Source organism: Drosophila melanogaster, chromosome 2R (assembly GCF_000001215.4).
Source record: "Drosophila melanogaster chromosome 2R".
Taxonomy (NCBI): Eukaryota; Metazoa; Arthropoda; class Insecta; order Diptera; family Drosophilidae; genus Drosophila; species Drosophila melanogaster.
Genome location: NT_033778.4, coordinates 15,893,065 through 15,920,604, shown reverse-complemented (window position 1 = coordinate 15,920,604; position 27,540 = coordinate 15,893,065). Strand labels below are relative to the sequence as shown.

General features: G+C 42.9%; 2 protein-coding genes, 1 long non-coding RNA gene and 1 other non-coding gene across 8 annotated transcripts in view; 2 read left to right on the top strand and 2 right to left on the bottom strand.

Annotated features, from left to right (window-relative positions):
- sli (slit) overlaps positions 1-27,540 on the top strand; it is a 52,624-nt gene that overhangs the window by 1,514 nt on the left and 23,570 nt on the right. Inside the window, exon 2 of one of the 5 annotated variants that reach the window (NM_057381.4) lies at positions 13,372-13,433. The exons of the other annotated variants lie outside the window; for them this stretch is intronic. The gene's annotated coding sequence lies outside the window, so the exon portion shown is untranslated. The remainder of the gene's footprint in view (positions 1-13,371; positions 13,434-27,540) is intronic. 5 annotated transcript variants of the gene reach the window in all.
- Positions 3,810-4,610, bottom strand: lncRNA:CR44373 (long non-coding RNA:CR44373). The gene has a single exon (NR_124568.1). It is a non-coding gene; the product is annotated as a long non-coding RNA:CR44373 (long non-coding RNA).
- asRNA:CR46471 (antisense RNA:CR46471) lies at positions 17,213-25,758 on the bottom strand. Its single transcript, NR_167851.1, has 2 exons — positions 25,639-25,758; positions 17,213-25,533 (listed from the first exon to the last, which is right to left on the bottom strand).
- CG33463 (uncharacterized protein) lies at positions 24,042-24,776 on the top strand (the record flags this gene model as incomplete). Its single annotated transcript, NM_206124.2, has 4 exons — positions 24,042-24,101; positions 24,169-24,324; positions 24,376-24,543; positions 24,618-24,776. The coding sequence occupies 4 exons, from the start codon at positions 24,042-24,044 to the stop codon at positions 24,774-24,776; spliced, it is 543 nt and encodes a 180-aa protein (NP_995846.2).

Sequence of the window (27,540 nt, the reverse complement as noted above, 5' to 3'; positions counted from 1 at the left end):
ATTCCATCCCACACATACGTCCTCTCAAGACGATTGTTTTGTTGATTTGGCTGTTACTTCCAATACATTGGCATTTAAGGGGCAGAATTGGGATCCACTTATGTGCCTGCCTTATGTCTCATTTGTCGTCGGGCAAATGGAAATCGTTTTGTTTTTGCCTTGTCAAGTGACAAATTTTCATTGTCTCCCGCCACTAATCGCTTACTTAAAACAAAAAAAAAAACCAAAAAAATGAAGAAGATACCACGCCAAAGACTCCAAACAAGAAATAAGACAAGTGTAAATAAACACTTGAGGAGGAGGGAGCGTGGGATCGGGAGTCACGACTAACCGATATCCTCTGTACAGTGTGGGCGGGGGCATATACGCAATGACATTATCATAAAAGGTGCACATGCCAGAAGTTAAGTCGCGACAACTTTCCGTTATAACTTTCAATAACCTTTGTTGTTTGCTCCAATAAAAGCATTTTAATCGATACTCTTGACTTGTGTCAATCCATTCGGATTTGTTTTTGGTTACTAATGGATGTAATGTATGAAGTTATTGGGGCGGCATAAATTAAGAACTTATTTCCTTTGTGGATTTCACGTTACTAAACAGATGGTGATGTGACGCAAATGAAGTCCTAACAAAAGGATATTTATATATATGGTATTCTTTCGCCTAGCTATTTACCTGTATTTTCATATTTATAAAAATACTAAAAGGCCATTCATATTTTATATGGCGTGTGGTCTAATTACTTATTTTTATGACCTAGAGAAGCAAAGATTATAAATTAGCCGTTAAACATTCCTTTCCTCCATCGTACATACCTTTCGATACCCTGTAAATTCCAGTGTATGTACTTAGAGTACGCACACGTACTTGCCTCTTTTGGTGGCATTGCCCGCGGCACCTTCACTTGGCGCAGCTTGCCTTAATTTCCAGCGGACAAACCACTTTGTTATCGCCACGCCGAGGGCCCTTTAATCTCTGGTAGTCCCTGGTTGGCTGGTCAGACCCACCTCCATCTCCGTCGCCTGCCCATTGATTTACGTCTCTATTTTCCAAATGTAGCGCAATCGATTTAGATTGATTTTGTTTAAACAAACTGCACAGCGCAGCAGAAGCAGCAGCATAAAAGGCACCAGAAAGTGTAATAAATAATTGGAAACGGAATCGTTGGGCTGATTTTAATGCCAGCGTTAATTGCGAGAGCCACCCAATTTCATTTCCATTTCCATGCCCAATCGAAATCCAAATGCCATTCCCCAACCCTCCCCATACCTTCAACATTTTCATGCCGATGTAGCGATGCCCTAGGCCAATTCCAAATCCAAATCCAATTCCTATTCCTATTCCTATTCCATCGATGCTTTGGTAATTAGTTGTGAATTGGATTGGGGATCACATAAAAGTGTTGATTACACACTCCGATGGCTGCGCCCCCAGCCACGCCCCCTTCCCGGCTGGGTGCCAAGTGTTTTGTTTGTGTTTATCTCGTCTTCGACGTGTCTTTTTGGGTTTTTCAGAGGAATTAGGGTTAGCCGTGCGTAGTGAAAGTCGATGGGACTGCAGCAGGTGTTGGGTCCAGCAAATAAAGTTGGTCAGCAGGAAGCGTTCCAATTAATCGCATTTATCGCACGGAATTTCAACTACGCAGCCAATTAATTGGGGCAGTTTGAGATGCCAGATACTAAAGATACAGATACAGAAATTCCCACAGTTAAGCGACTGTAATTGAAATTGCACTTGGACAGACATTCAAATTATACAAATGCCTCTCAGCAAATTTGATTAGCAGCACTGAATTCTGGACAGCGTAGGGAACCCCAAACATAAACCATTTTGTCAATTACAAAAATGCTGAGCATTTTCCTTGCAAGTCATGGTCGGGGGTGACACACAAGCGGGAAACATCTTCGCATAGTTGCAGCAGTAAAAACATCAAAGTCATTTCATGTCTTCATAAATTCGCCCACCAAAAGGGCAAACAAAAAATGTTTTTTTTTAAAAAAAAGTAAGGCGAGGAAGACCTCAGCTATCTTTTTCTGCTGCCTGTCCCTTTTTCGCTATTTCCCTCACTTTTGACTAAGTGAAATGACCTGCCATTTTGTAAAAGGCTAAAAAATAAGCAAGAAAAACACGACAAGCCGAAAACAAAAAGCTCAAGTCACAACTAATAAGATTGAGTTAAAAAGAGGGGACTGTGCGGAAGAGAGAGAGAGAGAGCGATCAGCGAGGGAAGGTTAATGTCTTATCGACATGCTGCAATCTATGTATTTAATTGACTCGACTGCAATTATAGGGTACACTCTTTATATATATATAGAGTGTAGTGTCTTCTTCCTGCAGATAAAGCGTCGTAAAATGAAAGAGAAATACTTGCCTATAATGATTTCGCATAAATCGTGACTACTCGCCAAAATGAAAGGCGAGAATTTATACTAACAGTGTACGAGGTTGTATTTGTTGGAGCTACAACAAGTTACAATGTAGGCAACCACGCTCCATTCGCAATTCAGCGTGGAGTGGAGTGTCGGTCGATGTCAGAGGCTAGTACCCCCAGTACCCCTCCAATTCGGCTCCTCTGACTCCACTTCGCATGCCAATCGTTCGACGTTTCCCGAGAGTCAGATGCTGAAACTGAAGCTGATGCTGGATTTTTCGCCGGAGTCTGATGCCTTTGGTCAGCCAAAGTCAGGCAACAAAAATCCGAGCCAAAAAAAATAAAATAAGCGAAAGACAACGGATCAAGTTGAGTTTGTCAAGCCGAAGACTTGATACACTATAACTAAGTAAAATAAACGTAATATACAGATAAAAGTGTATACAAGTATGCAACAAAAAATAGATTATCACATGGAGTGATACTGCATTACCAAAGCGCATATACATCTTTAAAATGCCATATTACACGTATTTGTTTACTACATATTTTTGATTAGAATAGTTATACTCTCTGGTAGGGTATATATATATAAAAGAAAAGGCAACGAAACCTGTAAGCGGCCACAATTCGCGGCCAGCTCCTAGAGATGCGCACGTGACTTGGTCATCCCAAAGATTCCCTTTCTCCTCTCAGTTCCACTGACCCCCCCCCCTCCACTCCCCCTCCACACCCGATCACGTTTGCCAACAAATTGAAATTTATTTGTGTTGTGCCACAGCAGTTAATGCTTATTTATAACGCCAATTAATCGCCCGACATAGATAAAGCGAAGGGTATGGCTAGAAAAAATCAGGGCAAGAGGGGAGATGTATTTTTTTTTTTTTTTATTCGTGGAATTTAATGTTGTGCGCGAGGAAATTAAAAGCAAATATAAAATATGACAAACTATTTGCATATTTAATTTGTTGTACAAAAATCCCCGCGCCCAGTGCATGAAATACATGACAAGTTTATTGGGGCCCATAAACTGGGCTAACTTATGATTTATGAGGGTGGATTAGGCCAAACATATATGTACGAGTATATAGTAGGAGTGTCATTTCCCACGCTCACGCCACCATCTCTAGGAATCAAAAGCTGCAAAAACATTTAGCCACGTTGGGTTAGGGACACTCAGGCCAGCAGAGAGACAGACAGACGGATGGACGAACGGACAGATGGATCCACAGACGAGGGACAATGTCTCTGGCCATTGCCAAATCGTTAGCACTTGGCACTCTTGGCATCGCATCCGCCAGATACTCGCTGCCTCATCATCGCCAACGTCATCGTCATCATCGAAATCTCCGGCTCTCGAGACACAGTTCGTTTCGGGGCTTAGACTTTCAAGTGTGTAATGAAATAAAAATATGTATTTAAACTTTATTTGATTGTCGTTGATTTCGGGCGACAGCTCTCCGTCCCGTTCCCATTCCCATTCCTAATGAAAGAATGTAATAAACCAATTTGGTTTCTCTTTTCCCCCGCCATTTGCATTCTTCCGGCCATCCCGAGGAGGCGTTCTTCTATAAATTTTGGAAGCTAACCAGACGCGACATTTCCCCGGAGTCCACTACCACTACCACGTCCACTACCCATCATTAGGCCTGACAAAAGTTGTTCTTCCAACTCATTTGTACAATGGGAAATCTTCCCATAATTAACGGCAGTGCTTGGATGGACAACTGAATCCGGAGCAGGGGGGGAGGCGAGTCGGACTTGGAATTTCTATGCCTCGCTGCACACAAATGGAGGGAAGATGGCCGGATCCAAGGGGGTTCACGGGCAGCTCAGACGAGGGACACTCAGACGACGGGCATTGCAATTGGATTGCCTGGAGTATATTCCTATTGTTATAGTTTGTCATTCCGATTGCCGTTGTGTGTAGGTGACCATCCGTTCGCCGGTCCCTCGGGGCGGAATTATTAAAAGTGAGCCAGACAAAACACCGCCAGTCGCCGGTGGTGGGGGTGTGGTAATGCGGATTTTCTATAGGGAAACACAGAGCGGGACAGATGCAATGGCCAGTTTGAGAGCCGACTCCCGTTTGATATATTGCAGGCATCCGGTAGACAACGTTGACGTAGACGTGATGCTGCAATAAAATCTGCGCCGACTCCTCATTATACATAAATACCCTGACCAATAGCAGGGTATGTCCACTAACGCAATCGAACTGTGTGAGCAGAACTTTCCAGTGATTTAAAGAAACGTTTTATATTCAAAATATACATTTTGAACATGTGCCACACATATCTTAATTATGTAAATATTTCCAGCTTAAAGTTGTTAAAATTGAATCATTTTATCTCTTAAATGAATGAAAATGGAAATAGAGTTGAATGCCGAACAAAAGAAAGTGAAAGAAATGGGCCAGAAAATGATATATGAGCACCATTTGATAGTTGTAGAAAAGCCTGAGCAATCCTTTTGGCACTTTCCTATCTATAGGGTATTCCCACTTCGATTCGAATGCTCTCGGAACATTACTCTCTTTGCAGCAGCCTGTCATTGTTGTGGTTGTCACATTGTCGCCATCGTTGTCTCCATCTCATCGTTTGAAGCCTACACACAAACTCACAAACAAACCAATAAAAGGCGCTGTCTGTTGTAGTTTGCGTCCCGTACCCCTCCGCCGTTTTGGCCACGGAACAGCTTCTTTTTCTCTAATTTTCGTTGCAACCAAATATTTGAGCCGCAAACAGTTAAAGACACCCAACAACATGCTACAGTAGATCGTAGACTTCAGCCCACGTTGAAAACCAGGAAAGTTGGGCATTTCTCAGGCCCCTCACCTTCCGCCTCATTTTCCCGATATGTGTCGCATCGTTTTAATTAAATATTTTCAATTTTATGGCCTTGTTTGCATTTGCATTTGAATTTTTTGTCTCGGTTTTTTTTGTTTCTATTTATTTGTTGTTGATTTGATTTCGGTTTATTTTTTTTCCGGATTTGGTCAGCAGAAGCAGCGACCAAGAAACAACAATGGGAAACCGTGAGACGGTGACACCTGGTGGTCTATTCCCAATCTTGGGACTGAGACTGGCCTGATCTGCATTTACATTCCCATTCCCATTCGCATTACCATTCGGGCAGCACATTTTCCATTTTTCATGTTCATCTTCTGTGTCGGTTCATTAGTTAGGATTACTGGACAATTATGTCGCATTTCGGTGCCGCTAATAGTTGTTTATTTATACAATTATAAAATTGAAAGCTCACATAAATTTGTCTGATTTTCTTGTGGTGGGGTATTAACATCATCAGAATTTCCATTGTTGGAAAGACTTACTTGGCAACGAGTGAAAGTTCTCAAAATTGTAAATTCTTTCAATATATGAGGGAAGACTTCCTTTTGAATCGACATTTTGTTGGATGGGGGGAAATCGACTTGAAGATCGGGGATGCCCGCTAATGGCCCCCAATCGGGTCTTATAGCGGTGGCTTAAATCGAATTATGTCTTTCATTTGCTTTGTATGCCTCTCTGTGCCGCATTTGAATTGATTTCAATTTGGCTTCATTTAAATGTGATTTTAAATTGTGAGTCATCGCATTCGGCATCCATTTGCGCGATAAATTAGATGGAAATGTGAATTAAATTATTCGACATATTGCATTTGGTCGGCTTTAATTGTAGAATTTCCCATTTTGTCATCGAAGATAATAATATTTACCATTCCCATTCAATTGCTCCCAGATAAGTTATCAATTTCCATGAACACTTGCGGTACAGGATTAAATGCCTCTTTTTCCCGATAAAACTGATGGCCAAACCTAATGCACGATCCTTTAGATAGGCAAATTGTTTGCAAAGCTCATAGAATTCCCATAAAATGTGACTCCATATAGGCAACGTACTATTATATCGCCAACCGTATCTATTCGTTTACTTTGGATATCAGAAATTAAGTTTCCCAAGCTCTCTATTAGATCCCTCCACCCTTTTGTGTGTGCTCAGAACTTTAATAATGTCAGGCTACCCCTTGCCTCCTTGCCCCCCTCCAACGAACAAAAAACAAACACCGGAAACGTGGGCAATATTAATCGGTTCCCTCCCAACGTTTTATATGTGCGTTATATATATATTATGAACTTTATCGAAACCCCAAATCAATTTATTTATGTGCGTCGTGCGCTTTTGATGGAGCAATCCGAATGGGAAAAGCTTTGGCTTATCTTCAACACGGTCTTTAGCGTCTGATAAGCTACCCCCACTCCTTGGCCCTTGAGATGCATTCAGTCGAAACCAGCTCAGCTCGCAAAACTGAAACCCAACCGAGCGTAGCGCTCCCTACTCCTCAACAGTTGAACTCTACCCCCATCCGTTTCTCAGGCTTTCTCCGCTTTGCTTGTTGGTTATTGGTGGTGGTGGTGGTGGTGGTGGTTCTCCGCGATCCCGGTGCAATAAAAGTACAAAAAGCAAATAGGTTCGACCCATGGGTAAATATATACACATCTATACGGTTATGGTGTACTATCGTACTATGGCATACTCGCTGTACAGACGAACGCAATGAATGAATGAAATGTGTTTCCGCTTCGCCTTGCAATAATAGTTGGGAAATTGGTAAAATTGTGCCTGTCCTCCGTGGGGTGGGGAAGGGGGAGGGGGATCCGTTGTTAAATGTGTCTCATTAGACGGCTGTCGGAATGTGGGCGTGGCCAGGCTAAGGGCTTCACCGGCAACGACCTCACAGCCAGCCCGCACGCAGATCACTTTTCAGAATTTTCAGCGAGTGCGTGCCATGAATTGTCGTTTAAATTAAATTAAAGCCAGTTGACTAGGCGCAGGAATACAATATATGTACAAAAGGCAAGGGGACAGCCCACGGAAATTGCAACTGCAACCCACCACCACCGCTGGGTGGAAAATGACGATGAGGATGAGCTTAAGGATGCGGATGAGCCACCCCATCCTCGAGTTCACGGATAAAAACAATCTGTTTGCTGCCTGTCACAAGGCAAACACGGCGTGTATGTTATAAGGGTGGGGGAAAACGGAGGAAGGCTGCAAAGGAAACTCATAAAAATCCACAACGATTTGTTGTCGTTACGGGCAGGAGACTGATGACGAAAGACGACCGACGATTCACCGTTATGTGGTGAACCTGATGGCACAGTGGGCCCAAGTCCCAAGTCCCGAGGGATGAATCCCATAGATCGTATTGCTAAGGACCAAAAGGGTTGCGGGGTATTATTATTTCTTTAATTAATTATTTGTATACATTGCCGGGATACCAGTATATTTGCACACCCAGTATCCCATTTCAGGCAGTTGTTGTATTAGAATCATAATTGCTATGCACGTGATCTGTAGCCGAATTATATGTGGCTCCAAAAGATTCATCCATACCAAGGGAATCGGTGTCATTAAGGAAGTATTGGATTTCACAACAGTTGCTTAGATGTAATAACTACTCAAAAGGAAATAAACTACCATCTATGCAGTAGTTATAGATATAGATAGATACAGATCTATACTGTAGTTATAGATATAGATAGTTATAGGTTTTGTTAGCCATGAAGATAGATCCAACTTTTATGGAACCAACATAAATAACATGTTTATTTTATTAACCCAATCAGCCCGTTGTCGAGAAAAGAGTTATGGGATCAGTTTAACATCCTTGAACCCGAGAACCACAACGCAAATCCCTCGGGTTCCACTGTACCACCGTGGTTGATGTGTTTTTTGTGGGTTTTAATTTTTTTTTTCTTTCGCCCTCCGCCTTTTCTTCCGGGCAAGGTTATTGCAATCGCAACACCTCAGCCGCCGGCATGGAACGTCCTCCGACCCAGGAGCTTCGTGCAATAGCCCAGCCCACGCGGACCAGCCCATCTCATCCAATCTATATATCCCGAACCCCATTCTCTGGGCATTTTTAATGCTTTTAATTTTTGCTGCGCCAACGAACAGGGAAGCACGGAATGAGCACTAAAAGTAAGCCCAAAAAAACAAGAAGCCGTGGAATATATGCTGGATATAACGCTTTTCGCTTTTCGGGGTAAGATGTTCAGTTCTGTTCGGTTAGGGGTTGCAAATGTCCTGGAGAGTGTCGAAGTGTGTGTTTGTCCGTGTGTGCGTGTGTGTGTGTGTGTGTGTGAGGGTGTGCATCCTTTGATTGCGCGTGTGAGTGGGTGAGGGCAACCGAAAATGTGCAAAAAATGGGCGTTGCTCGACGCGATATATCTAATGGCATTGTTTCCGAGAGTTGTCGCCCCAACTCCGCGCACTTCTTGTTGCTGCTGTTTAATGCATGTTGGCAAATGTTGAAATGATGTACTTGCCACCACTCTGCACCAACCTCACCCAGCACCTCCCCCTGCGGTGCGACGGCATATGCCAGATTGCTAAATATGCAGCTGTTAATGGCTCAAAAATTAAAACATTAAGGCAGAGCACTCCTCATCGTCGTCATCATCATCACAGTCAACTCGACTTTGATTGGAAATGTGTTCGGGCTTTCATTTAACCACCCGAACCTAAACCATACCACCGCCCTGCTCATTTTCCTGGGAAAGCGCTGAGTAATGGGAAAAGTGCACCTTGCATGGGAAAGATTTGGACGAGCAGATAGAGCTGGCATTGGAATAAAGGGCTGACTAAATAATTACACACGTGCTACGAGTGCCGAAACGTAGTTCCAAAAATGTTTCATTAGTGCATGTAAGCAATTATTTTACATATGATTTGTAAATATAGTTGATATATAGTTCTCACGCTCTTATAATACAAAAAAAAAAAGAGCAGACGACAGATCTGCATGATTAGTTTCCTTGCCCTCCAGTCTTTTGATTTGTTTTTCTATCTTTGTGAAGGGTCTGGAATCTTCGTTGTGGCCTACTTTGATTTTCCTTATTGAGTTCTTCGGTTCACCTTTGTTTTGGTTATTCTTTTCAAAAGGTTTTTTTGTGGGTCACTTGCCCCCCAGTGCAAAGGGTTACGTTTGTGGAATGGTAGGAAAAATGGAAAAAATGGTAAAATATGTTAATTGAAGTAGACCCACCAAGTTCATAGCGACTGGCGTTAGAATCCATTTACTTTGTGTGGTGAAAGTTCAATTACCTTTATCCGATCAGAACTTTGACAGCCGGCCGAGCACTAAATATAGTTTAGCATGGCGCACTTTTTGTGGGCTCTTTTGTGAGATTAATAAAAAAATCAATTGAACGTGGTTTGGGGTGGAAATATCAATTAAATGTGGTTTGAGAATTAAAGTCCGCGGGCAGCAAACTCAAAAATTAATTTCCGTTCATACCGAACCGATGTTTCTGACTGATTTCCTCTCAATGCCCAGACATCCGAGGGAAATTTCCTCGAGAAAATGTTGTTCTATTGTAGCATTTTCTCAGCTTTTTCCCAATTTCGGAGACCCGCTTTGTCTGCTTTATGTTTCCCCTTCGTTTACTCTGGGCAAGCAAATTCATCCTTTTCATTTTCGGCTAACTTTTCTTGGACTTGACTCAATTCCCCAATTTTGTTCCATACACAAAGACACGCACACACAGTATTCCCTTGGCGAACATTTCCGAGAAGCAACAATGCACCACCCACCACCATCACCACCAGCAGCAGCACCAACGCAGCCACCCAATTTCCCCCCTTTTCCCCGTCTTTCCTCGCATTTTCCGGGGGCAGACAATAACATCGTTAAACAACATTGGGGCATAGACAAAGGCAGGCTACTTACAAGCCGCCAGCCGCCGCAAGATGGCCAGAACTCCATGCCTCACCCCCTGAATGCCCAACTCCACCTCCAACCAAACTCGAAACCACTCCTCACCTGGCACATCTTATCTTATCGCGCAGGTGCAGGTGCACGCCACACGGCTCAAAAAAGCGACAAGGCAGCGACAGTCGAGCCGAAAGAAAAAGAGCAATTGCCCTGTCCCCAGCACCTTAACGACCCCCTCGGAACCCAACCCCCTCTCCCACCCTCCCCCTGAACACGCTGCCCATGCGCACAGTGCACGACATGAATGGCAATTCTTTGGGCAGCAGATATTTATGAGGCGGCCTCTAAGAACAACCTCAAAGATTCCTCAAAGCGACAGAGACATACTCGTAAATGAGAACCACATAATTAGTCATTAGTGGTTTGTTGCCTCGCGATGTCTATATATATACGAACTTAACTTGAGAAATGCCAGATTGCAGCAGCCTGTTTAATATATAGTTATGCAATACTTATAGTTATTGATAAAATGTAGGAAGTCCCATCTTTCACCACCTAACACTTTTCAATATGAACAAGATTAATTGCTACTTTCTTGGTACCTCAATTTTAAAGTTCATGTTGCAACCTCTATGGATTTGTATACTCAAGCCAATCAACCAGTTTTCCCCCGTGCAGAAACACAATCTGAGTTTTGGATCATTGATGGGGCATGCAAATCACTTGAAGTGAAAACAAAAATGCCTGGCATGGAAAGCAGTGTGCTATGCTATGCACTACTATATATGGATGTGGGGTGTATATAAATTAGCGTGGCCGAAGGAGAACATCAAAGGCCGAGACAGTCTAATGAGGAAAATGCATTATTTGACCCCTGGCCTCACCGAATTAGCCTTCTCCGCTGCTCGCGTGCTCACTGTCTGGACCTATGTTTCTTGGCAAATGGAGGGAAATTGCTTTCAACGGTGTGGGTGATTGGGAACCAGAACACCAGGATGAGGCGAATTTATCAAGCATATTTCAACATGCGCCGGAAAATGTGTTTCTGATGATGCTGAGATGGGTGGAAAGGAAAGCCAGCAGCGGCAGCTAATTAAAATGGCTTATAATTTTCATGATTTACACTTGCTGGCTGGTTTTCACCGCCCCCCTTTTTTTTGTTTTTTTTTTTTTTAAATCTTATGTTTGTGTTTTGGGTTAAAAGCTCATAAAATTAAAGGCCCTAAAAATATGGCGTGGGCCAAAAGGGAGAATCTTTAGAGATGTGAACGAAGAAAATTTTATTTCAGAACAATGGAAAATAAGATGTGCGAATGAAATGATGATGAAATGTCCAGGGAATTTCCAAAAGAATTCTGATTCAAGTGAAGGAATCAAGTCGCAAATAAAGCGATTAAAGCATGTTTTTTTGGGCTGGGTCTTAGGTACAAGTGTCCATGAATTTCCATAAATTAATTATAAATTCAGTGAAGTAATTTATAATCGCCTGACTTCGTCTGGCATTATTTCGTGTCACGATTTCCATCCCTAGCAAAAACTTGCTTAAGCTTTTTGATTGTGAAAAGGCAACAAGAACTTAACTGAAGTCGAAAAAAAAGAAATAATAATTTCTAGGCGCACATTTGGTTTTTATGCTATCCGGTGCACAAAATATAATTCAATCAACGCCAAGTGCCACGCCCCCATTGCCGCCACTCCATCGCCAGTGAGGGAATTCATTTTCTATTTTTTAGTTATTTTTGACTCTTGCATGCCGCACGTCAGTCGTTGGATGGAGTGAGGGGGGGGGGGTGGTAGGTGAAGGTAGGTGGCGGAAGAGAAATGTTCCTCAAGATAGTATATATCGTCGTATATATGAAAAATATGGCATATGAGCTGCTGGTACCCGACCCCCAAGACCAGATGATGGTCTTCCGACCATCCGACTTCACCTCGTGCCGCTGCTGCCCCTTTTTTTTGTGAGTGAAGGGTGGCGATGGGGGATTGGAACGGGGTGAGGAGGTGATGGTGGTGCCCCTTGTGCGGAGAATGAGGATGCAGGGGCATTCCAGCGGTGCGCTAGTGGTGCTGCTTTCGGTTCTGGGGTTCCGGAGTTCTGGGGCTGTCAGCTCACGGCGCGCGCAGCAGCATAAATCAACTTATTTCATTGGAATTTATGTTTTGTTGTTGCGCCTGTCGTTGATGCAGTTGCAGTTGCTGTTGCAGTTGCTGTTGTTGCACTTGTTGTTGCACTGCGTCGGCTGCGGCATTGGCATAGCCCCGTGCAACAAACACTCTGACGACTGACGCCACCATCATCATCCTCCAGCGATCCGGCAATCCAGCAAATCCACGAGGGGATTACACTTGCTTCCTGCTCGAATACCCTTCCCCACAGCTGATTTGTGGACGCTGCAACGAGGATTTCAATTTGTTAGAGATAACAAGATGTTATATTCAAAGCTTAAGTCTCTTAAATATGAACTCCTTAACATGCAACTAAACATTATTAGAGGGTAGTATCTTGTCTATGAACATGCAAACTTATCTGAATGCAGTGTATTTGATTGAATGAATTTTAAAATCATAAAATTGTCTAAAAAACGTAATTATTTTTGGTCCAGAGTATTTAGACTTCGATTAGATGTCAAGTGTATTTTCCATGAGTATTTCATGCTTGTTGGCTGGTTGTGTGTGCAATTGCTTCATTTGCGGCAATGTCTTCAAGCGAAATGGAGGTCTCGGTGGGAAAGTGAAGTGAGAGGAGTCCGGAGGAGGTGGTGCTGTTCGTGGAGTGGTAGCAGATTCTGAAAAGTAGGAGGTGAACGAGGAGGCGCAGGCCGCGTGTTAAAATGTACACTTTGCATTTAAATCATTCCGGGAAGTTGGGTTCGTTATATTTATCTGTTGCCATTGCCCTACACACTCCATCCCTATCTCCCAGTGAAACTGCTCCATGTGCAACTGGCGGAGCCTTCGGCAGGAACTCAATCAGCAGGGCCAGTTAAATAAGCAGAATTGAAAAGCTAAGCACTTTCTTTGCTCGCTCATATTCTTATCCGACTCTGGCTGTTGCTGCAGCTCAAAGTGCTTAGAATGCGGCCGACTTGTGGCAGGAATATCCACTTTATAATCCAGAGAGTGAGGGATTAAAGGCTCGTACTAAAGCTGCCACATAAATTAAACCTACTGAGCAGTTTTGAAGAATCTTTGGCTTTGGCAAAAGTTGAATTTTTTTTTCTCATTTCCATGATTTATAACTGAGACTAAAATTTTTATTACCCTTTATTTATTTGCAGGTATGTTGAAGATTATGGCCATAAATACGACTGGTTGGGTTGGCAGAAGTTTTTCAAGAAAAGTGAGTTTATGCTACCATATGGAAATTGAGTTTTAGCCATTCTAGCTGCTGGCTTTAAGTTAAGGTTTGGGTTGAAATGTGGTCACTGTGACCCAGATTGATATAACAAGTTACTCAATTCGTGACATTTGATGGATGAGTGATGAGTCGGATAATGTGATATAAGTTTTTCTTTTAAAGAAACTCCTTGGTAACCCTACTGCTGACTGTTTCGAATAGAGTTGTAGCCATATTTTTCAACTCTGCATTATTCACTCTACACTTCATTTCGTTTTTCCGAGAGTGCTGCACTTATTCCAGACATTTTTCCTGGGAATATTTCCCTTTGACTGCATAAATGACTTTGTCCGGTAATTTGCCCCGATGTTGTGCAGCTCCCCAGTCTCATTACTTGTGCTCTTTTCTTTTTTAGGTGATTCCCACACCCCCTTCTCCACCCCGCCGTGTATCGGATAATTATGCCATGCTAAACATTGTCTCACACTCGTCGTTCTGCTCGTTTTGCTCGCCCACACTTGGATTTATGGAATACTTGGCGAACAAAGTTGTGAATACAAAAAAGCGTTTCCCCTTCCAGCAATTAGACGCCATTTCCATTAGCGTTTAACCATTTAACATTTTTCTTCTTTATGACCACGTATTTTTCTTTTGCTTTTCGTTTTGGTTTGCTTAACAAGTCTTCACACCTGCCCACATCCTAAGCAAATATATTCGAGTTGCGGGAAAATGAAAAAATGTAGTTGTTTAGGAAAGAAAAAATCTTGTCACTTGTTGCCAATTAAGAGGCAAAACAACGAGCATCCCGATGATCGTACCATCAAATGGTGATGGGGTCGGTATGTATGTCTGCCTGTCTGGGCTCCCCAAGTTCTCCACTTCTTCAGCTTTTCAGTTCCTCGGAGGAGCAGAGGCGGTCAACGTCTGACGCTGGCGGCGCAGCTGCTTCAATTAGCTCAGTCTGTTTATTTGCAGATTTTTTTTTGCAGCTTTTGTTTTGATTTTCCTTTTTTTTTTTTCTTTTTTGCTTTTTTTGCCTTCACTGTTTTGAATGTGCAGATTTTTTGCCTGGCTTGGCACATGTGAAAAAAAGCAGAGATGGCGATCCGAAAAGAATCATTTCTTCAACTGTTTAATTGCAGTTGCCTTTGCTTGATGTTGATGTTGTTGTTGTCTGGCTGCCTGGCTTTTGCATTTAATTACTTTGTTTATGGCCCCGGCAGCAACAATAAAACTTCAATTTATGTGTGTTTCTCTTTGGCACCCAGCCCCACCCCATTTTCCTTAGCCCCAACCCCACTCCACCCCCTTTGCGCTGTTGTTGTCGAATTCCAATGCACCAATTGACAGGCATCCACCCCCACCAACCAACACCACCTACTCCTTCTCCTGCTCCTTTTCGCTGGCCTTTGTTATGTAAACAACGCGAACTTTATATTTTTTGTGTCGACGCTGCAATACTAAAACCAACTTAACTCAACTCGCCGCCCTGCCACCCAAAAAAAATGGGGGAACATTGGACGGGCGAGGGGGGAGGGGGAAAGAAAGGGAAAACCACCCACAATTCGCATTCTAACTGAAGGCAAAAGTTTTTCCTTGCACAAATAACTCGACTTCTGCGACTCAACTCGCTTTGAATGCTTTGCAATTTCCGCTCTTCTAAATTTGTTGAAAATATTTCTTCCCTACCCCATCGCCCCCTCGTTGCCCACCAACCCCACGAAAAGCGAGAAAAACTTTTCCTGCTGTGCTGTGGGAATAACAACAACAGCAACAACAACAGGGTAGCACAACCCATGACTGACTGCCCAACCTTGCGTAATATTTTAATAAATTTTTGTCGCCAGGCATTCGGCTGGCCATTTTCGCATTGGAGCGAGCGAGTCAGATAGCAGGGGGGGTGGTGTGTGTGCGAACGAGAGGGCGCCACACAATAGCAACTCTGATTGCTGCCACTAACCTTTGTCCGATTTCCGTTCGCCATTCGTGTTGTGCGGCGCCTGCGTCCTAATTAAAAACGCTGGCAAAATGTAGGATAAAAGCGGCAAAAGTGCGTCGAACCTGTCAAGCAAAAAAGGGAATAAAACACGGAAAGAAACAGGTGATATTTCAAAGGTGTTCACTACACTGCTCTTAACTTTCTAGAGGGAAATTTGGATTATATAATTTCAAACCGCAAGCACACATCTAGCCTAATTCAAGTTTAAATATTGGATTTGCCATTAATCATTTTATAGTTAATTCAAAAGAAATGAGTTTATAATGATTGCAAAATTGCATATACCGACTTTTATATGCTTACATTATTAAATATCTGATAAAAGCAATAAAAAAAAACAAATGTTTTTTTGGTTAAACAAAATGACCGAATTGTTATTAAGATGTCATTTTCTACTTCCTTCATAAGATGTTTTTTCCCGCTGTGCAAGGATCAGCTAAGCAGCAGGACATGATGGCCTGTCACTTGATTCCTGCGACGGAGTGGAGTGTGCACCGGTGGAATTTCCATGTCAAAGCAGATTTTCTAACTGATTTCATGTCCAGCGATTTGAGGCGCTCAACAATTTTCAGTTTGCCATCCAACTTTCGGCATCCCGCTCGCTCCGATGTCCTGTTCCGATGTTTCTACATATTCCTTTTGCCGTTGTTGTTGGTCCTGTTCCTGGGCGTACTGATGATGGCTGATGGCGTTGGCGGCGGCGCCCACTGATGTGGTAATAAACACCCCTTGTGCAGTCTAATGGACCGTAATTAACTCGTGCGCCGACTGCGACTGCGACGGCAACGGCAACGGCGACGTCGTCGTCGTTGTACAAGCGATGAATAATAATTTTTTGCCAAAGCCACAGAGCCGTAGAGTCGTCCAATCCGTGGACAACAACAGGACCCATTCCCAAGCCATGCCACCACACCACACAACCCACCTCCCCACCCCCAACCCACTGATGTACTATATGGCCAAGCACAGTGGTAACGATTGCCGATTTAATGGCCAATAATTTTCGGGCGCCCGATCGCCGACTGGCCATTCGCATCGCATTTACATATGTAACTAAACTGGCCAAGAGGCAAACCCTGTCCAGATGGTGGAAATTACTTATCGCCTGTCATTTCGGGTAATCGCTGTCCCACATATTAGGTTCGATTATGAGGCAATCTTTATGTCCACAGCAAGTTGTTGATTGTGTGTCGAGTTGATCCATATAGTGTCGAATAATATCAGGATGAGATATGAGTGGGTTTTATGGCGCGACAACAGATGTGTTCTAGAACTGAGAAGGTAATTTGAGCAAAAGGAGAGCGATTAACAGATCAGTTTGTCCGCTTTTTATGGATTGCACACATTTGTCCTGATATCGTGTTAATAGCTGTGCAATAGGATGAGCCTATGTATAAGAGTTGGTCGAACAATATAATAGTTTCGAGAGCAATCAAACTCAATTATACCGCCACTTGTTGTCATTTTCCGCTCCTTAAAAAACCCTTTGAGTAGCACTCCTACTCATTGAGTTTTAAAAAATTGGCGTGTCATAACCCTTTTCGGAGACAATTGGCTCTTCTGGTGGAACCGTTTCCTACCCATTGTAGCCTGTGGCTCCAGATTACCATTGTTGTTGCTGCTGGTCAGGGTGTTGCTGTTGCTGCTGCTGCTGCTGCTGCTGTTGTTTGCGTGACGGATATTGCCTTGTCACTTGCATGTACGAGAAATGTTAAAACGTGGAGCCGCTTGGCTTGGGTTTCATCGGCTTTTGCCTTTTTTCTCCTAGCTCTTTAGCCCCGCACATCGGTGCGGTCCACTCCAGGTCCTCCGCTTGCCGCTACCCATTACCCGTAACCCACCGCTTGTTACCCCCTTTATTCCCAACCAGCGACCGCAGCAACCGCAGAGCGGCAATCAACGCACAGCAACAACAGCTACAACAGCAACATTCAACCAGCCAGTGCTGAGTTTTTGTACCGTTCGAAAGTTGTGCTAAAATTTAATTAATTTCGCAATTTGCCTAGACGCTGTCGATTGTAGATTGTCAATTGCAGGCTCGTCGACCAATTTCTATCTTTTCAGCTTCCCCCTCCCCCCGTCGATGTTTCGTTCGATTTGCGCTTTTTGTGCTTCTCCGGTGGAGCTGCCGAAAAATTATGATGATTGCCATCATCATCATACCCATACTCATACCGCTCGCTGCGATGCAGTGCTTGCACGTAATACCCATAGACGAACTCGTAATACTTCACAGTAAGCGAGGGGCGTGGCGAATGGGCGGCGATTTAGCCAGGGCCATTATAAATACCAATTTAATGAGCGCAACATATGCAACGGGCGAAAATCCAGGAGCGCTGGCCACCCGGAAAAAGGGGGGGGTGTGAAGCTACAGCGGCGAACGTTTAATGCGATTACATGGCAGCGGCACATTTGTCATCGGGGGTAGAGTCGCCCAGTAAACGGGCGTACACTGAGCCAAATTCGAAACGGACGGGGATTAATCACGACGATAACTCAATACGAAATTATTAATGGGCTTAACTTTGAATAAGTTGCGGTTGAAACTGAACTTTTGGTTATGCTAGTATTAACAGGGTTTTAAAATCCATTTTTCCGAAGGGAAGTCTTTCGTATCCTGTTGGCGGTAATTTAATATTAATTTATATAAACAAGTAATAATGCTATATAAAAATAATTATTCTTCTTATTAGCTTATTATCTAAATAAAAACAGTTCAAAATGGCTTTTGGGTTAGAAGAATACGATTGTTTTCTACTTTCATTAGTTTAGAAGTTTATGAAAGGACTTCTCTGCACCTATTTTCTGTGAGTGATGTAACTTTTGCAGTGAATTTTATGTGCATTGCGCTGTGTGTTACATTTTGATTTATGTAAGTTTTGTTCATTTATGATGTTACATTTCATGCACTTTTTATGGGCATATTTTTAAGGAGATTAAAGGCATGTTTCTTTTGACGCGATTAATTGACTGTTTATGTAAGTTGAACCGATTGAAATGTGATAAGTGGCTTCAAGTGGCGCCCAGAGTTGAATGCAATAATGACTTAATCCGTGAAAGAGTTCTCCTAATAAGCGTATAATTGCGCAAGTGCAGTGGCCCCCCATGAACTTCAACTTCAACTTGAACTGCAACGAATGCAACTTGCATCAGCATCATCATCAGCATCTGTGTCCGTGTGTCAGCTTAAACAAATCAAGTCAAATTACTGCAGTGCTAAACAACAACGAGTAGAGGAAGCAGAAGTAGAATATGTGGCACAAACAGGCAACGAAACGAAATGTAACGAAGCAAAACAAAGTGAAACTGGCGTACCAGCCGCAAGGTTTCGCATCCGAAAGATAGATTTTGCTATAGCAGATGCTACTGCTGCTACTACAGCTACTGCTGCTGCCACGCCAATTGCATGGCCATCGTGCATAACTCCAGCTGGATTGTCTCTGGTCTGGGGTTCTCTGGTCTGCAATCGTCCCTGGTACCTTGTCCGTCCCAATCTCTCTGGTTTTCGTCCGACATGCGGGCCACTGCAGTAACAGTAGCACATAACCACACCGCACCGCACTGCACCGCACCGCACCACGCAGCGGAGCAGCGGTGGAAATGGCAGTAAGAGGAGCTCCAGTCGCCGCTCATTAAGTGCCACTCCACGACAGTTGTCGCTAATGCCGCCGCACCGTCCCAGTTCCCCGGGTCAACGTAAATTTGCAAATATTTGCTGGAATCAGACGAGTGGAGCAAGTGCCACCATGTGAAGCTACTTCTACGGCTGTTGCTGCAAAAAGGGCTGAAAAATTCCAGGCATATTTGCCGTGCGCGAGCGCAACTTGAGTTGAAATGAGTGTTAGACGAACGATGCAGATGCAGATGGCGGGCAGGAGGCTTTGCAAATAGGTCTGCCCTTCATCCACTTGAAACCCCGTGCTCCCCAAAGAAGTTTGGCACTTTAAATGCCAAATGCCAGCCGGGAAACCACTCGCCACTAATCCAGTCCCAGTCGCAGTCGAAGTACCAGTGCCAGTCCCACAACCCGAGTCCATCATTCTCCAAACAGTCCGATGCAATTATCCCCGCCTTGCAAACCCACCTGAGGCCATCGGTGAATCTCTTTTTCATTTCCTTTATGGGCAACCGCATATGGTATGGTATGGCCGTAGCATATAGTTAGTGCCGCCGCCCGCCCTCTTTGGAAAATTTCCAACAATTGTCATATTATACTTTTAGGTTCTATTCACTTGGTTCACTCCATTGTCCTCTTGCGTTCACGTGGCCACTCCCTGGTTTCCCTTTTGATAACCATGTCGGCGAAGGGCGCCACTTGCACCCTGTGTACCTGCAGCTGCAACCTGAAAGGTTCCACGGCGAGGAGTGCTCAAAAGATATGGGAAATCTGTGGCAGTGTGCATGAACAAGACAAAAAATATGGTTTATTTTCGGACCAGTAATGTTTATTATTTAAAAAAAAAAAAACTTAAATTTTTACTTATTTATTTCATTCGGAAATCAATACCAAAAATCCATATTCTAAATTTATATAAAGTGCTGTGCAGTTCCAGTTCCATAAAAATATCCATATGGATCCTCCGTTTTCTGTATGAACTTTTAAGTAATTTGATAACTTCTCGACGTTTCACTTTTGAGAAGGGTAGCCACCAAATTGGGGTCACCTTTTCAGGGTGGCATCCTTATATTGCAAGTCTTCGTTTGCCATGATCAATTTTATAAGCAGCTAATTGGGTCTTTCATTTCGTTATGGAGGTCAGGTTAGATCAATTTTTTAATGGGCTCTCCTTCGTTCTTTCTTGTTCCACCACGCATATGAGAACATTTGAGTTGGTTGACAGCCAAGTGTGAGAACTTTTTATGGCCTCTACGGGGGGGCAAACCACGATGAATAGAATATATTCTACCACTTAGGATGGGGTCATCTCGTGGAGGGAAATAGTCTGGCCACTTGGCTAACTGTTAAGGTGTCACCACATGGCAGGGTCACCCCACAAATGGGGTCACCAGTCAGCACCAACAGATATATTTTTTTTTAGACATTTAAAGGTGTCAACTCACTTGACTTGCCCAAAACATGAAAAAAAAGAGCATTCCAATCCATGCCGCAATGTGAAATCATCCCCGCTTCTTGAGCAACCCTCGCATGGACTAGGATCAAAACTGCCGGGGTTTTCCCTTCGAAGCAGGGCGGTTAATGACCATTCATTGTCTTACCTGACCCACTTGTTCCACTGCCTCCCGAGTTACGAGTTACGAGTTCCTTTGCGCTCGGTGAGTCAGAGCCTTTGGTGTATAATTTGTATTTAAAATGCAACAAACCATAATTTTAAAGTTGCCGCTGTGCGTGCAGTTTGTCAAAAAGGCAGGATGGCCGGGCTGGCATGATGATAAAGTGGAGGCAGGAGGCAACCTGCGGTGCGACTGAAGAAACGGAATGAAATTATTAAGTATTTGCCTGGCCCGGGCAGTTGGAGAAACAAAGGCCAAAGCTTTTAAATATTTAATAAGAATACAAAAATGGAGGAGCACGAACGGCGAGGGAATCGCAGGGACATTCGCCTGTTGTTGAGTCATGTCAATTGACTGACTGAGTGCCCCGCTGTGGCGGGCGAAATGGATGTGGGAAGTCGGTATGGGAATGGAAATGGAAATGGAAGTGGAGATGGAAGTGGAATCAATACCATGGATGACCGCCTGCAGGGTTCCCGAGTACTTGTAAGGATATATACACACACTCTCTGACGTACTCTAACGGTGACAATAAATGAGTAAAAATGACTTCAACGAAACGAAAATGAAACGACACAGCGACGAACGGATGGACGGACGGACAGACGGACGAAATCTGTCATCAACACGCCGCCAGTGGAAGAGCAAAAGATACGAAACGAACCTGGATACGACGCAGCACTCACAGATACCCACGCACACCCATGCGGCAGCCATGAAATTTGATACGATGCGTGTGCGTCACTTGGAGTGTAAACGGAGGGGGGGGGGGGGTGGTGGTGCTGGGGCAGAAGGACACAGGACACGGGGCAGACCAAAGAAATTTCCATTTAACAATATCGGTCGCATGTTCTTGGGCATTTTCACAAAATAGTAATTTTGGCTTTTAAATTGAAGCTGACAAATATGTCTTCTTGATGCACTTGATTTTATATTAAAGTTGACATGAATTTAACAATAGTTAAGTTCTTATAAGGATATTTATTTATTTATTCTATTCTATTTAAAAATGTCTTTAAAATATATCCCAAATCCCAAGGCATCGCTTCAAATATCCCAAAGAGGGTGGTTCGATGGATTATGACCTCCAGATTAATAGAGCTCCAAATTTATGTTTGCTTTGCTGCGTCTGCCAGTCCTCGAAGATATTTACTTTATGCTTCGCCTAAGAATTAATAAAGAATAACTTGATTTATGTACAACCATGGGCATTGGTTGGGGGCCCAAACTTCCGCTTTATTGGCCAGACATATGACGGAATGAAAGTACTTTGTGGCTATGTTTCATTTATGCTGTTGTTTTTATTGAGCCTGACAAAATACGAACCATTGATGGCATTTTATTGTTATTAGCAGATAAACTCCGGGGTTTCCTTGCTTTGGCAAATTTAACCATAATTTTAGTGCGTTGCTATGTCACAAGGATTGGGGAATTATGATGGTTTCTTGTGTAAAAGAGAGATTTTCATTATGATATTTCTTTGGTTATGTCATTATGCCGTTTTGTTATGTTATTAATTTAGCGAATTTATGAATTTTTCTTAACGATTTGTTTACCCTCTTTGTGAGATTACTTGAGGGCTATCATTTTTTTGGTATACCCTTATTCCTTGCTGGAACTAGGGTTTCCACATTTACTCGTCAACCTTTTGACTCCAGGGTCGACTCCCGTGGCTGGTGAAATTTACAACCTTACCTGTCCTAATCCCGGTGATGCAGCAGCATGCTCGCTGCAACATATTTCACTTCTACTGGCGAGAACAATGCGAAGGCTTTTAGGGGCGTCGAGGAAGATGCTCCGCTCTACCTGACCCGAAATGCGGAAAACAAAAGCCGGAGCAGAAACAAAACAACAACATCGCAGAGAGCTCAACTGCAACACGCATTGCACCTGGGATTCTGGTGGCATGGAATGGAATGGAGTAGAGTGGTATGGTATGGCATGGAGTGGAATAGTATGGCATGGGATCGGACAGGGGATTTGGGTGGACCTAAACGCACGCCTCAGATTCTTTACCTTTTGGGTTTTTATGGATTTGTGAAACATTTTATAACTTTACATGGAAATGATGTGTGTGCGCGAATGGCGCAGGTGGGGCTGTTTATTATGGTAACCTCGAAAACAAGTTGAAACCGGGGACACGGCGACAAACTAAATAATGCCCAGCTTTTGTGTTTGTCCATTTCGAAGATGAGCCCACACAGTCGAGATAAAGATAAATACGAGATAAATGAAGATTGCGTTTCGGCACTCGAGGCGCCATTGTAATAATAAAGCCACCAAAAGTATAATAATAAAATCCATGCCTAAATCAAATAGAGCATAATCTACTGTAGGGGCCGTACACTTGATCGTCACCATCACTTGTTGTTCAGGGGGGCAGATCAAGAAAATGAAAATGAAAACGAAAACGAATGCGTGGCACAAATTGAATCTGATTGTTCAAGTAGTCCGAGGCTCGGTCTCTGTATCAAATGTAAATCAGTGACTGGCAACCGCCACCATCCATCCCCCTGCACTCGCTTTTTATTCAAATTCAACTCAAAAACAGCTGCTATACTTCATTACCATAAGGTTCGCCTTGGCCAGCACTCCCAATCCCCTTCAGTTCCGACATCACTTTTCCGAGCCCGAAACCAAAACGAACCAAACCAACCGACCGACCGACCGATCCGAGCCCCTCTGGCCCGACATGCAATTTGATGTGTGATTATGCCTTTTTGTTGCTTATCAAAATGAAAATTCAAATTCAACTATAACAGCACATTGTTTACAACGCCCCCGAACCCCTTTCGCTGGGACCCTCGAACGGCATCCCAAACAAAACCCGGGGCACAGGCAACATCAACGGCAGCAACACTTGGAGAGCTGCAAAAGTGACACTTCCAAGAGATTAAAGTGACATGTAGTGGTCCGTATATTCAGGCTATATAGCAACGGATGGCAGCGGATAGCGACGGACTGTCTGACGAGGAGACGGACCCACTGCCAACACCTTCCACCACTCGAGAGTGGGGCAAAGTGGGGGCGGGCAGGGGCATTGCGAGTCGAGTACGAGTATTTGTTGGGCTCTATGCATAGATTAATAAATTATAAGCCGCTTCTCTGAATGGAGTCGCTGTGATTACACTCAAAAGAAATTGGGTGAAAAGCTAAGTTCAATGTTGATTAATTGAATTTCAATTAAAAACAAAATGTAAAAAAAATATAAAAAAAAAAAAAAATGTAAAAAAATGTTCAAATGAAGTCAATTATATTTTCAAATTGTTGCGAGTCTAATCGCATTTTAATTGATTTGATATTAGTTATATGATAATACTCGTATTAGCTAGAGCCACGCATTTCAAAATTAGTTTGGGCGTGATCACCGATGACTTAGGATGTATACAAAGCTAAGCCTTTTGCTTACTTTGTGGCTAGCCATGCAATTGGCCAGCAAAGTGAGTAGATATGCACTTAAATCATGCCTAAAATCAGTCTTTTAACAGAGGATAACTTACATTTTAGACAACTGCCATGCTCGAGTTTAAAAATATAAATTGTGAGGCTGTGGATAAGGAATTTAGCGAATTTGAATACTGCTATCTAAAGTCTGTGAACAGGACATACAAGTATATTTCGGTTAAATTAAAATTGCTACAATTGCCAGTAACCAATGCTAAGGTATGAAAAAACAGAATGCCTTTTTCGAAAAACTCTAGACTTGTGACTTAGGTTAATGGAGCACTGTTTCAACGACACAATGGATACAAACCCTTTCTGTACAATATAACAGTGGATTGTTGCAAGCTCGTCAAGAATCCGAAGTACAGTCCCGTTGCTAGCTACTTTTTCGACACATTTAAAGAATTTTCGAACATGAATCATTCTTGTCCGTTCAATGTAAGTAAATTTTTGAAACCTTGAGAGCAGTAAAAATCATTATGTACCGATATTGTTTTAATATTTGATTTAAGCATGACATAATACTGGATAAACTGACTGCAAAATCTGTATATCACCGTATGACTAATATTCTACCTTTTCCCGAGGGGGACTATATGCTTCAATTAAACTGGTTTACATCTGGCATCTATAGAGTCATATTTAAAGTTTTTGTGTCACTCAAAAAATGAATATTTCAGCGAAAATTATAATGTAGAGAACTTGTGGATTACAATTCTAAGTTTAACAAAGTTTAAACAACATGATTACAAATCGGTTTTAAAACATTTGATTATTATTTGATTATTATTTGAATAATTCTGCTTGGCTTTCTTTCAGTGCACCTTTCGCTACCCTGTTCGCTTTCTTTTCCACTCAAATCCTGGGGGAATACGAGTCAGTCAGTCCCCAGAGCATATGTACGCCTCCTCCTTCTGGATCCCCATCCATCCATTCTGATTTTCCTACCCCGCCCCCGCATCACAATGTGAACGTGAATGTGAATGTGGAGCAATTAATGTTTGTGTTTTGTCATTTCAAGCCCGACATTGCCCGCTGCTCCATCGTCTTGATGGGGATGCTGTTTTTGTTGTTCTTACATTTTATGCGCATAATTAAGCCGGTGTATCCGTAAAAGTATGCGACACTTCCGGCTTGGACAACTGTCGACGAGAGTCCCTATTGGAACTGGGCTTTGTACGGTCTTTTCCTCTGATTTTATTATTATTATTATTTTTTACTTTTGCCCCACGGCTTTCGCATTGTAATACAATTCATTGAGCATTGAGCATTAAGCATTGGAGCTCGGAACTCTTTCTTTCTTTGCGACATATATCTACATACCTCAGCATGGTATTCTTTGGGAGGGGGTGGGAAGAAAAGAAGCTACGGAAATGCCAAAGCACAAATGGGGAAAGATGATGATCTGATCGTCGGCGTGGAGAAAGGCTGAAAAGGAAATTGGTAAAATATTTTGATGTGCTGTAAATTGTCGATTATATCGCCGGTCCCACATCAAGAGATACAATCTCGATTATCTACGCTTGAAATTACCATTTACATTTGACAGATCTTTCCTGTTCTCAGCCCGTAATTGATATTCGCCTTTTGTATCTTCTTTGTTTTAATGATAATTATCATTTAGAGCCTACGAGTAGTATAATTATGGGTCTTCTCATTTTTTTTTGACATTTCGTCTCTGTTTTATTTCATCGTTCAGCATTTTATAGAGATCTATAATCGTTGGATACTTGAGCACTAATTGAGGGTCTCATGTTGGGGCATCGAAATTGGCTTGAATGCTGCCCAAGGAAAAGTATATGTTTTTTGATATGAACCTGTTTTTGGGGAGTGGGCACAAATTCCGAATCGTTGTCTGGGTCTTCATCTCCGGCTCCATCTGATATATTGATTGTTTGCACTTTGTTTCTCCGTTTCTGCTTTGTCAACTGTTTTCCCCGTACTTATTGTGATTTTTTGTGCTCCCATTGATTAAGACTCCCCGACATTTACTCCATCTGCAGCTCGACATGTTTGACTTTGGCCACGCTGACTTCAGCCTAATCCCTCAATGGGTGGGGGGCGGTAGAACTTTGATATGGCTTATCTCTGTGTCTCGAGATGGGAGTACAAGAAGCACAACGATTTTGACACATGTCATAGGCAATGGACAAACAGAGGCCACCTCCCCAAGCGGGATTCGCTCTCAACTAGCTCCACTGTTCGTGTAAGCCACAAAAAAACAAATCACTTGGGGGCAACCCCTCCATCTGGTCAGGGGGGCGACGGGTGGTGGTGGCTCCCTCAGACGACTTCCCTCCCAGTGGCATTATTTGAATTAAGTGCATACTTAAGCGTAATTTATTGGAAAATCCACAAGAGCCTCCGGGCGGCTCACTCGGCGGATTGAGCTGGGCGCCTCCTCCATCTACCATAAATCTATTGTTTCAGTTGGTGCGAGGTCGCGTCATTAATCTGCAGACGACTCTCTTAGTCCAGTCGGAGATTTCTGAGCGGCAGATGACATTCTATCTAGTATGTGTCTCGGGTTTATTTGTCCTCTGCTGCTGGCCAGCTCTATTTGAATAGTTCTCTGGCAAACTCCACGCTGCCACCACACATCTTATCGCCTGGTGTCAGGCCAAATGGCAGTAAAAAGAGTGGAAAGTGGGAGGAAAAGTGGGAGATGGGCAGGAAAATCTTTGGTTCGGGTACAATGTGCGGATGGAATGTTTATTGGGATCGGGATTTCTGCAAACGACATCGATGTCATTAAATATGCCAAGTGCCCATTCTAAAATCGTGTTAACGGTCATTGCTTATGCATTAAAGTAATCATTTCTGCTCAAAACAAATTACTGAAATGGGCCGCCACCATTAGTGTGTTCAATGTGAAATTAAAATTAATTCAGAACATATTTAAATTATTGCCAAACAAATATCTAAAGAGAATGCGCACAAGTATGCATTAGTTTACATTTTGTGATTGAAAGAGAGAAATGAGTTTATATTTTAATCTTTTGTGAAATTCGGTCAACATTAGTGCTCGGAGAATCAGGCATTGTGTAGTATTTAGTATTTCCAGATAAAACATTAGCTTATGACTCTTGTTAATATGGAATTTATGTGCATTAGGCATTCTCACTTGTTTATTTAGTTCGAATTCTAACTGAAAATTTCCCAATTTGCGTTGCCCATTTAATTTGCAAACACAAATCACTTTCCTGTTATAACTCTCAACTAAATTGATATTGAGTGCTTTGGATTCTTCTTGGTATCAAATTATTGTTGTTTTCCTACCTAAGCTTAATTCGCCGGCACTCTAGACCAACTCTAGTCCACTTGCCATTTCCAGTTTGGAGCGACTTGGAGGCAGGCTTCTTACAGCGACCATTCCACCAGATTCTTAGGCTTCCACATCTTGGGCACAAGAAGAGAACGAGTTATTGGCATGCA